Here is a 17018-nt window from a genome sequence, read left to right as displayed (position 1 = left end):
CAGGAAGCTCCCCCCTTCCCCACCCTAGGGACAGTTCCTCTGAGCTGTGCCCAGGACAAGCAGCCCCACTGGGGTCCCATTCACTGGGCGTCTCACTCCAAATCAGACTCAGAATGTTCTCTGTTTTGCAGCCCTGACTGCTACCTGCAAATTAGCCTCTCCAACACTGCCTCCCTCCGGGAGGTCCCTGGGGACGCAGGAGACCACCCCCCAAGGGCACTGGCACTGGTGGCCACTGACCAGGGATGGGACAGGGCTGGGTTCCCAGCTCCTGGAGGACACACCCATCACCTCTCCCTACTGCTCCCTGCAACGCCGCTGGGACCAGGTCGATCGGTCCTGGGCACCGTTCCCTAATCGAGGTGGCAGCAAAGGAGGCAGCCGACGAAGTCCCTCCTGCTTCTGGCCTGGAACTCACCGTGCCCAGCCTGCGCTGGCTCCCACAGGGAACCCCCAGGCAGGGAGAGCAAGCCCGCCTCCCTAGTGTCTCCGCCTTCAGCCTCAGACTCTCTGGCCCCCAGTCCCGTAGTCTCAGCTTAGGAAAAGAGAGACCCCCTTCTGGGATGCCCGTTCCCTGGTGGGGAAGTAGGGGGGACGCACCCAGGCAGGTGCGCCAGGCTGCGGCAGGCGCAGGTACTCACAGATAAGCAGTCAGTGGGTCGAGGTCAACCGGCACAGCGCACAACCCGAGCTCGGAGCAGTCGGCCGACAGCATAATGCCGTCCTCCTGACAGTGGCAGGGGGCCGGGCAGACGGCGGACCCCGGGCCGGGCTGAGGGGTGCCGGCGGCGCACTGCGAGGCGCACAGCGTGGCGCACAGCGCGGTGCACAGCCAGAGCGCACGGAGCTCGGCGGGGCTGGGCATCTCGGCGGCGGGCTGCGGGCACCTGGCGGGCGCTCGAGCGCTGGGGGCCCGCCCGCAGCCAGGGCAGGCGGGCGGCGCCGTCGGAGGGGCGGGCCCCGCGGGCTCGGCTCGGCCTGGGCGACAGCGGCGGGAGCGCAGGGACGGCGCCCTTAGCGAGGGGCACGCATTGTTGAGTGATCTTCGTGATTTGGTTTCACAGGATGGGCTTGGCAAGGGAGGGAGACCAGCGGAGGAGGAGCTAAGGAAAGTCTGTGCGCCGCTGCTCGCTCCGCTTCCCTCCTTCCTTCCGAGCTGGCAGGAATTTCCTCGAGGAAGGGGGAAAGAAAGGAAGAGAGCAAAGAAGCCCCAAGTCGCTCAGCCCGCCCGGGGACCTGCACTTACTTATGGGAAGAACACTCCCCAGGCCGGGACCGCTGGGGGTCAGGACAGGCTGCCTTTGGGACAGCCACGGTGCCACGTGGGACCCACAAGAACATCCCTCCCCGCCGCCCTGCGCCACGAGACCCCAGAGTCCCCCAAACCTCCCAAATCTCCACCTTCACTTCCCACGGAAGGAGGCGGATCCAAGGACAGGAAAAGGGGGTAGCCCCAGAAGGGGCACTCAGGCTGGCCCTGCTCACCCTGCCTCCCGGGAGAGGGCAGAGGGACTGAGGGGCTGACCTGCGAGGGGTCAGGCTCTCGCGGGTCCCGCTGCAGGCTGGGGCTGGAGCAGGGCAGTGAGGCAGTGAGGGGGCACCCTCTTCCCCCGCTGAGGGATTATTCCGGGCAGGGTCGCTGGCGTGGGCCCCCACACGCCATGCACTCCTGCATATGCTCAAGCAGTTCACGCAGCTCACACAGGTGTAAGTCCTGGGGATCCCCTTGGTCATGCCGGGGACCCAACGAGCCTGTCTGTCCAGCCGGCTGTCACAGCTTGCCCGACAGTCAGTGAGGTAGCGCCACCTGGAGGCTGTGTTCTGCAACTGCAACTTGGCCACCCTGAGGCTGGGCGAACCCCCTGAACAGGGAGGGGTCCCGTGGGTTACCAGGTGCAGGTGTAGTCCCGGCTTTCTCACTGGATTTCTTTCCTGCAGCCTCGCTCCTCCACAGCTGCACGAGAGCCCCAGGGTCCCTCTGCAAGGTGCCTGGGCTGGGGATAAACCCCACTGAGCCCAGGGTGGCCACAGCAGATGGCCCATGTGACGAAGGCCAGGCCCCTAAACTCCTGGTGGACACGGGGTGAAGGGGCTAGCAACACTCAACCCGCCCCCCGGGGGCAGCCCCAGAGCCTCCACAGCACCCAGTGAGGCTCGTGATTGGACAGAAAGGCTGCCTCTGTTTCCGTGTTCAGCCAGGCCCCAAAAGACCCTCACCTGGCCACTGAGGGCTCTAACTCCATCTCAAGGCTCCTGCTCCAACTTGCACAGGCTGTCTCCGCCCCCTCCCAGCACCCCAGCGCCCCACTGTCAGACCTCCAGGGCTGACCAGGGCTGCAGGTGAAACCTAGGCCAGGAACTCACATGATGGGCAGTCCCAGGCCTCCTACCCTCTGGTCTCTCCTCCTGCCTGTCTCCGCTTCCCCTCTGTGAGTTCTCACCCACCTCCCTCTGACGTGGAGAAGAGGAGGAAGGGTGAGTGTAGGCACGGGGAAACCAAGGAACTTCACCTGAAGGCTGCCTCCCTCTGCGCCCCCGCCCACGAGTCTCTAGGTGGTCCACCCTTCTGCCCCAGCAGGGAGTCCCTGGGGATTCCAGGGCTGGCAGAAGAGGGGGTGGGAGCAGGGTACATCCTACTGTCTGTGGGAGCAGTGCGTGGGATGCTGAGTTTAGGTGGACACTGGAGGTAAGGGCTGACATCCAGGGAGACTGATGGTCAGGGGTGTGAGCGGGTAGCACCTGCTTGGAGGCTGTGTGCCAACCCCCACCCACTGCCCCGTCCTGGCTCCCCATTTGCCACAAGGCCTTGGTGTGGGTCTCGTAGTGGACAGATAAATGAAATACACACTCAGCCTCAGTTTGCCCACACATCTTTATTCCCTAACTCTGCTCCAGGACCAAAATCCGTGACTGTCCCCAGCTGGAACTGACCACCCAAGCCTGGCAGCACCCACTCAAGGCAGCCCATGCACCAGTGCGTTGTCCAGACAGCTGTAGAGGTCAATGTACTGCTCCTGGGGGACAGACAGGCCCAGCAGCTTCACCCCACCAGCCCGACTCCACAGCACCCCCTGGCAGATGCCTGCAGTGGGGCACACACCCTCCCCACAGCCACAGGCCTCCCCATCTCTCACCAGTGTTGGGGTCATGAGGCCACAGGCCTGGGACTGCTGCAGAGCCACGCTGAAGACATCCACCGTGCACTCAGCCACTGCCTGCTGCAGCAGCTGCTCCACCGCCAGGAAGGTGCCCAGCTGTGTGGTGCCTCAGCTGCAAAGGACCTAGAGTTGGACAGGACACCTGGACAGTGGGGAGCACCATGATGGTACCCAGGGACCCAGGGAAACCAGCCCTGAATCCATGAGCCTGGAAGGGCCCTTGGAGAGTGGTCAGCCAGCCAGCCTGGGTCTGCCCACATACCTCTGAAGACAGGGCAGGGATGGAGGAGACAACCCACAGCCCAAACAGGGTCCCAAAGCACCTGGAGTAGCTGAGCAGGGTGCCAGGCTTCTCGCTGTCATGCTGGGAGCAGCACTGGCCCACAGCAGCCAGGAAGAGCAACAGGCTGCTCAGGGCAGGTCCTGCCTGGGCTCCCAGCTCAGAAACTGCAGCTGCTGTACCTGCCGCTCCTTCCCGCTCTCCCCCTGGGATATGGCACATACCATCAATGCCGCTGCCAGTACAGGACCCATTCATCCCCCACGCAGCCCCGTGGCCCCCAACACCTACATGGGTGACCTTGTAGAAGAGGGTGCAGGGCCAGCCTGCCACGCCGCTCCCCGCCACCCAGTGCACTGTCACCATGTCCGTGATGACAGGCTGTGTCTCTGATGGCCACAGCCCCTGTGGCTGGGAAGGACGTGGAGCGGCTCTGGTGGCTGCCAGAGGTCACCCCCGGCCCTGTCACCACCCCATCCTCAGGCCCCTGCCCCCCTCACCTCCTCCTGGGGGTCAGTTTGGCACAGGGAGACCAATACACAGGCCTTGTGCTCCCAAACCAGCTCCCAAATCTCCTCTGGCCCCGCAGGGCCCATCAGCACCACGTGGTCACGGCCAGAAGGTCCACCCTGCAGAGCACAGCTTATGCGTGAGCTCCCCTGGGCAGGGGTAGGCTGAGATGTCCCCTCATCCCTCGTCCCCCCTGCGAATTCTAGGACCCCTGCCAGACCCGGCCACGGAGACCCAAATGGTCAGAGGACAAGAAACAGGACACACGCCCAGCACCACCTCACCGGGAAGAACCAGGCTTCAGGCACATTGTCGTCAGGGCTGTCCTCCACCGGAGTAGAACCATCATCTGGGGGCAGACAGGTGGTGAGGCGTCAGGTGCCCCCTGCTTGCCCCAGGCCAGGGTGGGTGCTCAGCCTGCTCAGGCTCCCAGGGGAAACTCACAGGAGCCAGTGCCATCCTTCTCACAGCCAGGAGGGGGCGCCAAGGAACCAGGCTCGTCCTTGATGGCCTGCAGCAGGAGCTGGGAAGATGGGTGCTGTGAGACTGTGGAGAGCTCACCCTGCACCTGCTGGGCACAGGAAAGAACCCTCTGCCACCCCACCCACCCACCCACCCACCCAGCCTTGGCCGACCCTCTACTTTGTACTCCCTCAAGAAGTCGGCATTGGCGTTGGCTGCTTTCTTGGCACACACCTGTGTGAAGTTAGTCACTGGTATGGGTCCAGACCTAGGGGAGAGCAGAAAGGCACTGGGGGTGGCCATCGCTGCTGCTGTGCCCCACTCAGCCAGAGCCAGCAGCCTGTGGCGGGAGGAACGCAGAGCATGAGTCTTTCTCATTCCCCCCACCCCCCACCCGGGTCCTAGGCCCTGTGGCATACTCAGAGATGTCACAGGATCCTTCCAGAATTTTCCACAAGAGACAGCTATGCAGGAAGATGTACTGGCTCTGGCAGGGGTAGGAAGTGGGAAGGAGGTGTCACTCTACTGGATGACAATGTCCAGTACTACCCAGTGCAGTCCCCAGGGTATGGGGTGGAGACAGGGGACCCCAAGATTCCCGTGAGTCCCACATGATCAGGGTCCAGCCCAGCCCGCCTGCCGAGATGCCCACCGGAGTCTGGATCATGAGGGGCCGATGCAGCCGCAGTGCGTACACAGCATTGAACACGTCCACCACTGGCTCCTCCTCCAGCTGCTGCAGCAGCCTTGACAGTGCCACAAAGGTGCCCGTCCGGCCGACGCCTGCACTGCTGGCACACCCCAGGGAGCCCACTGAGCTGGGGAGCGCACTGGCCATGCACCCAGCACCCCACACTCCTGTCCCCTCACCTGCAGTGCACCAGGATGGGCCCGGCACCCTGGGTGGCCCGTGCCTGCTCCCGGACAAGCTCCACGAAGGTGAGCAGGGCACCAGGCGCCTCCGGTACGCCGTGGTCAGGCCAGGTCATGAACTGGAGCTGCTTCACCTTCCGCTGCTTGTGCTGGGCACCCTGTGAGCCGCCGCGGAATGGGCTTCTTGTCTTCCCAGCCCCGCCAAGACTTTCTCTTCCAGCAGAGGAGGTCTCTCCCAAGAGTGGCTATTGCCAGCTATGTCCCTCCACCCCCTGTCCCTTCCATCTAGTTGCTTCCCAAGCCCTTTCTTTCTTCTCTAGCCTCCTGGGCAATCCCTCGCCCCTTACAGAGGGTATACAGGCAGAGAGGGTGAGGCTGGGCCTTGCTTTTGTGTTGCATGAGGTCACGGAGAGCCCTGAACGAAGCACAGGAACCATCACTGATCAGTTTGACCTTGACCTCCCTGGACAAGCCTCTAACTTTCCCTGTGCCTGCATTCCCCTCCCCCAACCACCACCTGCCTGGCTGGTGGCCAAGCCCTTGTGGCCCCAAAAGTGAAGGGTTGTGGGCATTTCCTTCCCAGCCCCCATGGGGGGCAGGCTCTCTGAAGCCCGGCTCTCACCACACCCACCCCACCTGCCCCTGGCACACACATGCTGCAGCTGTAAGTCCCGCCGGGTCCATTCGTCCTTAGGCTCTTCAGCCAGCGGATGGATGGTGAGGTGACCATGGGTGATGGGAGTAGAGTCCGCCAGCCAGTAGTGTTCACACAACACCTAGGGAGGAGGGGCAGAGAGGGGCCAGCCTCAGCCCAGCCACTGTCTGCTTTTCCCAGTCTCAACCGCCCACTGCCTCCTTCCTTACTTATTTTTATCTACTTAGTTGAGAGACAGACCATGAACTCCCATCTGCCCCTAAATCTTCCCAGCGGCTGAGACCAGGCCAGGCTGAGGCCGCCATCTGGGAGCTCGAGCCGGGTCTCCCAGGGAGTGACAGAAAAGCAGCCCCTTGCACCCTCACCTGCCACCTCCCAAGGTGTGCAACAGGAGGATGTCAGGCCCAGGAGCCATGGCTGGACATCAAAACTCGGGAGCTCCAAGGTGGGATGTGAACAGCTTAGCTGCCAGGCCAGACCCCACCCCCACTCCCACTGCCCCCTCTGCTGTCTGCAAAACCCAGCTCCAAGGCCATCTCCTCCAGGGGCCTGTCTTCCCTTGCTGGGCTCCAGCACCAGCAGCCCCATGTGACCCTGGAGACTTGGAGTTAGGCTCCTCTCCTTAACACTACGTTTCAGCAAGTGGTCAAAACCAGCAACCTATTACCCAGGGCCCAGCAGGCTCAATGGGAAAAGTCAAGTGTCTGCCCCTCCTCTGCCAAGAGCAAGGGGCCAGTGGAAACTGAGCCAACTTGGGGGCTTGCTCACCCAGTCCCCTCCCCTGCCTCCCTCATCCTGGGTGACCCTAGAGCCTCCCCACCCCTGCCACGGCTAACCCCAATGGAAGATGCCAAGGGGGCCCTCCTGTGCGGGCGCAGCGACACCTGGCGGTCATTAGAAATGCTGCATGGGCTCACCCTGCCATTCTCCATGCCCACGGTCAGCATGACAATGATGTGCACCTGCTGCTCCCACACCAGCCGCCAGAAGTCCTCCAGTGTTCTCTTGAGAGGCCCCTGAGTGGCAATGAACTCCTGGGGATGGGTGTAACCCTGGAGGGTTGAGAGGGGAGGGCAAAAACTTCAAGAGCACAGCAGCTATCCCAGGCATGACTTTCACCATGGCCATGCCACACGTGTGCAAACACAGGAACACATGCGCGCACCAAGGAACCCAACGGAAGATTGGGGGTGGCTTCAGAGACCATCATCCTTGCTCCCCCTCAGAGGGATCAGGAAGACCTGCCTGACCACAACAAGAACTCAACATGCCAAAACCAGACTGCCCAGCCCCAGAGGACCTTCCTGAAACCAAGTCCCAGCTTCCCATGCTCAAACACCTGCTGTGCCTCCCCGTCACTCCCCAGCCAGCATCCACAGCCTCAGCTAACAGCTGCCCTGCATTTGGCCTCCACTGCCCAGTCCCATCTCACCTCCCACCCTCAACTCCCCTCCTCAAGCAGCACACGCTGCCGCCAGGATCTTGGCGCCTGGCTGTTTCCTGGAGGGCCTTTTCTCTGCCATTGCTTATCCAGGCCCCATGCCATCCTCACAGCTCAGATGCCTGCCTCCTCCCCCAGGATGGCTACCCTGACTCCTTGGTGGAGAAAAGACCCCTTTGGCTGGCCCTGTAGGCTGTGCCTGCTCCTCTTCACTGAGCTCTTCACACACTCATCCACGCTCACTCACACACACGTGTTCGTCCACACTCACATACAATATACACACGCACACTCACACACATACACCCATGCTCTTCACACTCTCATCCATACACATGCCAATACTCACCCTCATACACACAATCACACACATTCGTGCACACAATCATACAGTTCTACACCCTTATGCACTCACACACTCTCTCACACACACCACCACCCTGGGTGTCCTTGCAGGGTAGGAACTCGGCTAACTCTGCCTGCCTCCCGTGACCCAGCACACAGCTGGCCTGGGGCAGACCATCACCCATGCCTGCTAGCCTTGATCTCAAGAAAAACAGGCTGCCAGTGCTCATGGACGATGGCTGCAAACAGCCCACTCTGGGAAGTGGGCAGGTGGGCAGGCGGCCCTCACCAGAATGAAGTTGGCGTTGATGTAATCAGAGTGGGGCTGTCCCTGCAGCTGGCTCAGCCTAACCCGGGAATGGTCATCTGCAGGGCAAGAGAGGGGCGTTCAGTGCCACTCCTGCCCAGTACCCTCCCGTTTCCAACACTCACAGGGCAACACATGTGGGTAGCAGTTCTTGGTGGTGTTAGCAGGGTGCTCGGCCTCCACTCGGGGCTGCTCCTTGCCCACCTCCTTCGGTTCCTGGCAAGGCAAGACGGGCACCGGGTGCTGAGGGTCAGGGATGGCAAGCACATAGCTGGGCACTCTCCCTAGACCCTTGTGCAGCTTCAAACCAGCCTGGGTGCCCACAGAGCCCTGGCCGTACCTCAAACTCCTGGAAGAATGCGTGGTGAGCATGAGCACTCTTGGCCTCATAGGTCTGTCGGAAGCTGTGGATGAGGATGGGCCGGTGGGTTCGCCTGGTGGGAGAGGGCAGCAATGGGCTCTCCAGGGGGCAGGCGTGCAGGATCCGGCCCTGCCCTGCCACCGGTGGGGCGCTCCATCTGGCTGCACAGTCCGACAGTGACTGTGGGAGCTGTGTGTTCCCAGCCAGCTCCACCGACGCCCAGCTTGGCCACGACCCAGCCCTGTGGACAGATGGAGAAGGGGAGCCAAGACGGACGGGAACATGAGAGGCAGGGCTTCACACTCCAGTCTCGGGCCCTTCAAGTGGCCCTGGGAATCTCTGCACGGTCAGGTCTGCTTTCGCCCCTGGGGTAAGCCAGGCAGCAACAGGCAACGGCGGAGGCCCGGAGCAGGTGAGTGTGCAGGCTAGCTTTGTGTCGGCTTGGCAGGGCCGTGCTGCCCAGGAGTCAACCATGATTCTGGATGTTTCCATGCAGGTGTCTTTGTGGGGGACATGAACAGGGAAATCAGCTGATGTTAAGGTAAGCTGACTGATCCCACCCCTGCGGGTTGCAGTCACCCCTTCAACTGAAGTCTGGGCTAGAATGCGGATGGACCTCCCTGGACCAAGAGGTGGCTTCATGGCATGGTGGGTGAGGCCACAGTCTTGTTCCGGTTCATGTCGTGGCTCTACGCTGAACCTGCAGGTGAAGGAGGAGGAAGAAGGCTCCGTGGACTGAGGGCAGGGAGAGAGCTGCAGGGGTTGGACAAAAGATCTTCCAGAAGGTGTGGTGGTGGTGCTGCTGGTGGCTGAGGAAGAAAAATTGGGGCCCCCCAGGGAGCAGCCCCCATCCCAGGAAGCCTGTGCAAAGCCGGCCCTCACCTCCCGCCACGTATGGGGTGATCCAGGGACATGCACTCACCGTGTGCTGTGAGGCATCAACTCCTGAGCAAATCCACACTTGTCCGCCCTGCAGAGGGTGGAGGAGCAGGTAGCAGGCAGCCCCTCCAGGAGTGGGAAAGGACCCCAGAAGGAAGCTCCGCCTCACCCATGCCTGCCTTGGCTTGGCTCACCTCTGCCCCTTCCTCCTCCTCCAGCACAGGAGACCCAGCACGGCACACACAGTGAGAAGGCAGCAGCCCGCTGTGCCCAGCGCCACCGGCAGGGACAGGGAGGTAGAGGACACACTGACCCAGGGCTCTGGAGTGGGCAAGGTGGGGGGAGGGGCAAATCAGCCTTCTGGACCCAGCACCCTCAGGGTGGGGGTAAGGAGGACACAGGGAAGGCACCTCGAGCCCCCTAGTCCCACAAGCAAATCTTGGTGAGAGGAGGCTGACTGGGGCAGAGAGTCCTCCCAACTCCCAGCCACCAGCCACACCCCAGAGGCCCCTGGAGCTGCACCGTCCCTGGGATGGTCCCTAGATGCACAAAGCTGCTGAGTTCTGCAGGTGTGGCTCCTCCCACTGCAGGGTTACGCCAGTATGCAATGCATGCCAGATGTCCAAGGGTTACAGAGGAAAGAACGTCAAATCTCTCAGCTTGTAACTAAACACATGTGCAGAAGGTAAATCTTTTGGACAATGTACTATAAATAAACTGTCCCTGGAGTGGGCGATGGGGCTCCATGGACCTCAGCCCTCATTGGCGCTTCTGATCCAGCTTCCTGCTCATGGAGAGCAGCAGAGGAGGACTCAAATACCGGGGCCCCTGCACCCACGTGAGAGACCACGTGGGGTTCTTGGCTTCACCCTGGCCCAGCCATGGCTGGGACAGTGAAGCAGCAGACAGAGGATCCCTCTCTCTGTCAATCCCTCTCTCTCTCTCCCAACCTCTATCTCCCTCTTTCTCTGTCACTCTGTGTTTCAAATAAACACATTTTTACAAATAAATTAATTAAATGTTCCCAGTATTAATGCTGCCTGGTTCGTTCTGCCTCTTTCGCCTGTCTGCCCCTTGGCCCTCTGAGGTCATGTTGGTGGTTTGTCCTCCTTGCTCTTTGGACAAATGCTGACCTGGGCCCTCCAGAGCCGGTGGCAGCTGGGCGTGCAGGGGCAGTGCAGGAAGGAGGTGGCCAGCAGCAAGCCTCCTTTGTGCCACTCCTACCCCCACACAAGCCCAGTGTGGGGCTAAGCGCTCCTCTGTCCCAGGGCCTGGGGCCCTTGGCTCTGCTGGGCAGGGCCTGATCCCACCCCTTTCTGCTGCTGTCTCGGGGGGTAACTCCAGAAGAGGGGGCCTCCCCCTGTCCTGCTCCAGTGTCCTACCTGAGAAGGCTGAAAAGGAGATCATGGTCTCTGGGGTGTTGGACCTGGTGAAGGCCATGACGCTGAACCTGGGCCAGAGACACAGGAGGGACTGTCCACGAGGGGCTGGCTCCCACACAGGCGGGACTGTCCACGAGGGGCTGGCCTCCACACAGGCGGGACTGTCCACGAGGGGCTGGCCTCCACACAGGCGGGACTGTCCACGAGGGGCTGACTCCCGAGGCAGATCACCTCCCAGGAGACCCCTCCCTCACCTGTTCAAAGGTCAGAGCATTTCATGGAAAGTAGAACCAAAAGATAAGCTTGTTTTGGTGCTAGGAGCCCCTAAGATCCATGCATATAAGGACCTCCCCAAATTTTGTGAAAAAAATTATATATAGTAGATGCTACATAGTAGATGGATTAAAAAACAAAACAAAAACTATGGTACATCTGCTCTGTGGAATAGTACACAGCCATTAAAAAGAATGAAATTCTACCATTTGCAACAAAATGGTCCCAATGAGAGACCCTTATGCTCAGTGAAATAAGCCCATCCCAAAAGGACAAATACCAGATGTTCACTCTGATATAAGGCAACCTGCATGCAAAATGCAAAACAAGTACATATGTATATTCTCGTACATGAACTATGTAATGGAGACTAGCGTGGCGGGAAGTGGAGATACAGTGCAGCATGGATCTACTCCTGAGTAAAAGGAGAACTCCCAATAGACAATTCAATACACCTTCACAATATGGTACTACATTTTCTGCCTGTGTGCCTCAATGCCATGACACACTTATGTAGCATAATGTTACAGTCGTGACTGTTACTAGAGGACTGTAGTCCTATAATAAAATGGGTGAAAATTGGAAGGGAAGAAAGGGAGGGCGAAATCCTCATGTCTACAAAACTGTATCATGGAAAACAATAATAATTTTAAAAATTTTTAATGAGAGCCCAGCGCAGTAGCCTAGCTGCTAAAGTCCTTCCCTTGCACACTCTGGGATTCTATATGGGCACCAGTTCATGTCCCGGTGGCCCTCCTTCCCATCCAGCTCCCTGTCTGTGGCCTGGGAAAGCAGTTGAGGATGGCCCAAAGCCTTGGGACCCTGCATCCATGTGGGAGACCCAGAAAAGGCTCTAGGCTCCTGATTTCAGATTGGCACAGCTCCAGCCATTGCAGCTGCTTGGAGAGTGAGTCAACACACAGAAGATCTTCCTTTCTGTCTCTCCTCCTCTCTGATTACCTGCTTTTCCAATAAAAACTAATAAAAATTTAAACTTTTTTTTTAAATGATGCATGGATTGCAAGTTTTTGCACCAAGATAAAAATCTGCCTGTTCCACTTCTCATGCGCTTTTGGAGTGTCCCCAGGGCACCCGCCCCTCCAGTTTCCCTTCCACCTTTCCAGGAAGCAAGAAACAGCTCTAGGCTGAGCATTCTTGAACCTGCCCTGGTAAGCAGAAACAAAATCCACCTTTGTTCCTTTATGAAAAGAAAAAAAAAGACCCATGCAACAGATGAGCGTCCCTTTTTTGTCCTGCCTGCCAGGAAGCCCAGCTAAAGTAACCATGGACTCTGATGGGCCAGCACCTGCTCTCTGTGAATCACTACAGTTCTTTGTGGACAGAACAAGTCAAAAACCCATAAAGGAAACTTGGGAGGGTTCCCTCAGCCTAAGCCTCACCTGTACTGGACTCCCGGCTTGAGTGGCCCATTGCAGATGTCCTGGGTGTGGCCACAGTCTTCTGTCCCCACGGGCACAGTCCAGGATTTGGGGCTCGCCCAGGGCCCCGAGTAGAAGGGGTTAGGAAGTAGGAGGGCCAGGTAGGAGTCACATCCTCCATAGTAGTGGTCGTACCACGTGTGGTTGATGGCTGCCCGGGAAGGCTGAGCCACTGGCAAAGAACGGGGTAGGGGCTTAACAGGGTGGGTGGTGAGGCCAAGGCCTCTCTGCCCAACACACAGGGCCTGGCCCCTATCCAGGATGCTCCCTCAGCTGCAGCCTCAGGGACATTCTGGGTGCCCCTCCCTGCTCTAGCCCCATTCCCGGATGCCTCCCCTTGCCCAGCTGCTCACATGACATGTTGCTTATTCCTATTAATGCTTTTACTTCTACTACAGTGCAATGCATAAAGCTATTTACTTTATGTATGTATGTGTGTGTGAACTTTGTATAATGTATGAATCTAAATCATCCGTTCAGGGCTGGTGTTGGTACAGTGTCATAAGTCACCTCCTGTGACCCGCCAGCCCACTCTGGAGTGCAGTGTGGGTCCCAGCTTCTCCACTTCTGATCCAGCTCCTTGCTAACGTACCAGGAGATGGCTCAAGGACTTGAGCCCCTCCACTTGTGTGGGGGACTCAGATGGAGCTCCTCAACCCTAGCTGTTATGGCCACTGGGAGAGTGAACCAGTGGATAGAAGACATTTCCAGGGCCTGACGCAATGCTTCATTGGCTAAATCCTTGCCTTGTGTGTGCCAGCATCCCTTATGGGTACTGGTTCATGTCCCAGCTGCTTCATTTCCCATCCAGCTTCCTACTTGTGGCCTGGGAAAGCAGTCAAGGATGGCCCAAAGTCTTGGGACCCTGCACCCATGTGGGAGACCTGGAGGAAGCTCCTGGCTCCTGGCTTCAGACTGGCTCAGCTCTGGCTATTACAGCCACTTAGGGAGTGAACCAGCAGACTGAAGATCTTACTCTCTATAAGTCTGCCTTTCCAATTTAAAAAAGTCTCCCATTCTGTCACTCTGCCTTTTAAACAAAAAAATTATAAAATCTGTCTATTCGGTATCTAGCTATCTACCTAGAAAACTGGGCAGCCATTGATAACTGGTGGGCAGTAGGAAACAAGGAGGTGGGGAGGGAGGCAGACAGGGGCAGGGCGGCTGCACAGCCAAGTGGTTAGGCAGCAGCGGGCAACGCTTGCACGCAGATTCATGCAAGGCTCCTTCATGCCAGACCAGGACATGCCCAAGCATGGACAGTGGGAGCCAGTTGCCACCACATCCTCACCCCCAACCCCTCCCGGAGGCTGCCACCAGGAACTCACGTTGCAGCTACGCGTGCTCTGGACAGCTGAGCTAAGATTCCCGGTCGAGGCCCAGACAGACAGGATGTAGCAGGATCCGGGCAACAGACCCCGCAGAGTAAGGCTGGAGTTGTCTGGGCCCAAGTGGACCAGACCACCTAGGAGGCCCTGGTTGCCATCCTGGTGCCAGCTGACGCTGTAGCCTTCCCGTTGCCCTGGTGTGGGGACCCAGCCAACCATCAGGTTGGAGGGACTGCCCTTGCTGGTGGCTTCCAGGGACAATGGTGCCAGGGGAGCTGAAGAGATGGAAAGAATTTAGCAAGGGTGCCACCTGCACCAACGCAGGGCCTTCCAGTCCCCAACACCAGGGACAGCCTGCAGCTGGCCCTTACCTATGTGGCCTGTGAGGCTCTGAATGACAACACCCAGGGGGGAAGTGATGGTCACACGGTAGCGGGCACCAGGTACCAGCCCACAGAAGGTAACAAAAGTGGCACCAGATGACACAGAGATGTTTCCAAGGAGGCCTGTATCACCTTCTGCATAGAGCAGTGCTCGTCTACCAGGCTGCCAGGTAGCCTCCAACCTGTGCAGTTGCAGGGTGGCCCCATGACTCTGCCTGGGCTGGGCAGTGGGCCCTGGAAAAGAGGCAGACCGTGGAGAGTAAGGACCTATCTGTCCTTGGGTAGTACCCATCCTGTCTCCCACACCCCCTAGTCTGGACTCACCATCCAACCAGGCGCTGGCCTGGACCCAGGCATCATGCGGCCCAGCAAGAGCCTTCAGCTCCAGGGCATAGTGGCCACTGGGCAAGGGCCCTCGGAATGAAGCACTGAGGGTATCGGGGCCCAGAGCAATGGTCTTTTCCACCGGCCCACTCAATTGCAGCAGGAAGCCATCATGCGCACCCGGCCCCGCTTTCCAGCTCGCTCGGAGCTTGGGTGGCTCTGGGGTCAGCATCAGGTCCAGGGGAGCAGAGGGATCTGTGTGGGAAAGCAGTAAATTCTCACAGGAAGCTCCATAGGGAGTGTGAGAAAAACCCTGCTCTTGCTGCACCTGCTTTTCTCTGGGCAGTGAGCATCTTGCCTGCATGTCCCCCGACACCTTCAGCCACGTGCAGGTCACACACAAGCACTGTCTGCTGCCGTTGGATCAGGAACAACCGTGACCAACTCATCCAGGCTCAGCAGGCAACCTGATTCCCGTCCTTAAACACAGCACAGCAGAGCTACCTAAGTGACAGTGTGGACAAATCTGCCTGCGATCGGCCGGTATCCAGCCACTCGTGAGCCATGTGGCCCTGGGTGCCTTCTGATTTGGCACCTCAGCTCTGTCCACCATAAAGTGGCAACAACTTAGCTGACCCAGAGCTGCCTGAAGGAGGCAATAAATCAAACACAGAAAGGAAACCAAGCTGAGCACACAGACAAGGTGCACCTAACTGGTAGCCACCACAAGGTACCTCCTCCAGCATGCCTTCCCCACCCCAGGCATCTCTAGGCCCCTGGGCCAGTGGGTAGAGTCTGGGGGAGGCATCCCCTCTGCCCACAGGCACTCACAGGTCCACTCAGTGACATTGGGTCCTACCACCCGGTGGAGCCCAGCAACAGCACCAAGCATCAGCTCATAGCAGGTGCCTGGAGAGAGGTGGAGGAAGGTGTGACTGGAGATGCCCCGTCGAACCACAGCAGTCATGTTGATACCAGCCAGCAGGTCTGTGAGCAGCAGGTGCAGCTGGGCGGCACCCTGGGAGTCATTCCAGGAAGCCTGCAGGGCACCCAAGCCCAGGGCATGAAGCTCTAGGTGATCTGGAGGCACGGGGACTGCGGAAGATGCAGAGAGCGAACTCAGGCACCCAGGAGCAGGATGTTGGCCCCGGGCCCAAGAGGCAAGTGGCACACACCCCTAATTCACCTGTCCACTCGTGGATGCTGGTTTTTGCTTGGAGGGTGCCAGCCCAGGTGGTCACCTCCAAAAGGTACTCGCTACCCGGGAGGAGGTCACCAAAGCTGTAGGACAGGGCATCAGGGGCCATGGAGACATTGTGGGTTAAGGTATGGGACTCCAGGTGATAGAGGAGAAGGTGTGACCATCCTGCTCACCGGGGGCTTGTCCAGGAGGCCTGCAGATGGAAGGGGCTCCCCAAGCTGGACAGACAACGGGGCTGCAGCAGGGAGAGAAACACCAAGGTTAGTACCCAGGACACTGTCCTGGGAGAGAAACCCTGGAAATGCCATCTCCCTCTACCGGCAGGCCCCCATACCGGTGCGGGTAGTGAGGGTTACAGTGACATTGTGCCCACAGGGGTGCAGCGCCGTCACGTCTAGTTGGTAGCGACCCCCAGGCACCAGGTCCTGGAACTTGAAGCTAGATGCATTGGTGAGCACCTCCACCTGCTTGCCTTCGCTGGAGCCCAGGCAGCTCAGACACGTGAGGCGGAGGACGTGGATCGGCCCACCAGGCTCCAGGGCTGTCCAGCTCACCAGGAGGCCGGGGCATCTCTTGGCTGCTGACATTCATGTCTGGGGGTGAGCCTGGAGAAAGGGGCCACACTTGGGCACTCCCCCAGGACCTTGCCTGCCCCGAGAGGAGGCAAGAGGCCAAAGAGAGCCAGAGCTGTCCTCCCCCACTGCACACCCACAGATGGCCCGAACCCCTCCCCCTGACATGCCTACCTTCTGGATTCCCCTCTGGTGGGGGATGGCATGCATTTTCCTTTGGGGGGACAAGGAGAGAAGAGGAGATGGGTAGAGGCCTCAGGGGCCCAGGATGGCATCAGAGAGGAGGCCCCTCCATGTTGCCCCTCCACCCACCACACATTTAGGGAGCATCTATCAAAGTGTGGAGGGGTAGCCCTGCAGCTGCTGGAACCAGCTGTTCTTGTCCTCCAGCAGGCTGGCCCAAGGGAGAAGGAAACATATGCCCTCCTCACCCCATGGAGACCAGCTGTGGGGCCCTGGGCAGAGGTGGGCAGCAGGACCAACCCCCCTCAAGGCCACCCCTTCCCCCACCCTCCAATGCCCATATTACCTTAGCCAGAAAGCCCGGGAGCCAGAGGAGGGCAGCTGGCCCCCACCCTCCCCTCACCCCGCTGGCTGGTGGGTGGTCAGGGCAGCTCCAAGCAGACAGCAGGCAGCCGAGAGCAGGAGATGGCCACCACCTCTCCCAGCCTTGGCAGTGCTTCTGGGGGCAGGAGGAGGGGAGACTGGCTCCAGGCCCAGAAGGTAGAAGGGGTTGGAACTCTGGGCTGGCAGACAGGAGGGCCAGACTGGCCACCTCCCAGCCCCCAGCCCCTCCCCACTCCCAGCAACTGGCTCTCCAGGGAGGAAAATGCAGAGGAGAGACA

General features: G+C 59.5%; 2 protein-coding genes across 2 annotated transcripts in view; both read right to left on the bottom strand.

Moving 5' to 3' along the window:
• LGR6 (leucine rich repeat containing G protein-coupled receptor 6) overlaps window positions 1-865 on the bottom strand; it is a 102523-nt gene extending 101658 nt beyond the window's left edge. Inside the window, exon 1 of the mRNA XM_058669716.1 lies at window positions 642-865. Coding sequence (XP_058525699.1) covers window positions 642-865 — 224 coding nt within the window. The remainder of the gene's footprint in view (window positions 1-641) is intronic.
• A 1989-nt stretch (window positions 866-2854) lies between these two features.
• On the bottom strand, window positions 2855-16738 carry LOC101534440 (receptor-type tyrosine-protein phosphatase V-like). The gene is given in 29 exon segments (XM_058669693.1): window positions 2855-3014; window positions 3135-3270; window positions 3482-3572; window positions 3575-3644; window positions 3730-3849; window positions 3939-4067; window positions 4233-4297; window positions 4393-4471; window positions 4591-4678; window positions 4830-4897; window positions 5063-5198; window positions 5281-5441; window positions 5937-6059; window positions 6856-6990; window positions 8014-8090; window positions 8157-8247; window positions 8372-8465; window positions 9315-9362; window positions 9466-9592; window positions 10654-10721; window positions 12327-12537; window positions 13657-13968; window positions 14065-14310; window positions 14401-14655; window positions 15232-15495; window positions 15587-15877; window positions 15936-16206; window positions 16348-16387; window positions 16703-16738. Coding segments are annotated over 27 exon segments (3798 nt in total). The 5' UTR covers window positions 16189-16206; window positions 16348-16387; window positions 16703-16738; the 3' UTR covers window positions 2855-2954.
• Window positions 16739-17018: the final 280 nt, after the last annotated feature.

This window comes from Ochotona princeps, chromosome 10, assembly GCF_030435755.1.
Source record: "Ochotona princeps isolate mOchPri1 chromosome 10, mOchPri1.hap1, whole genome shotgun sequence".
NCBI lineage: Eukaryota > Metazoa > Chordata > Mammalia > Lagomorpha > Ochotonidae > Ochotona > Ochotona princeps.
Note: the sequence above shows the minus strand (reverse complement) of the source record. Positions and strands in the feature narration are given on the sequence as shown.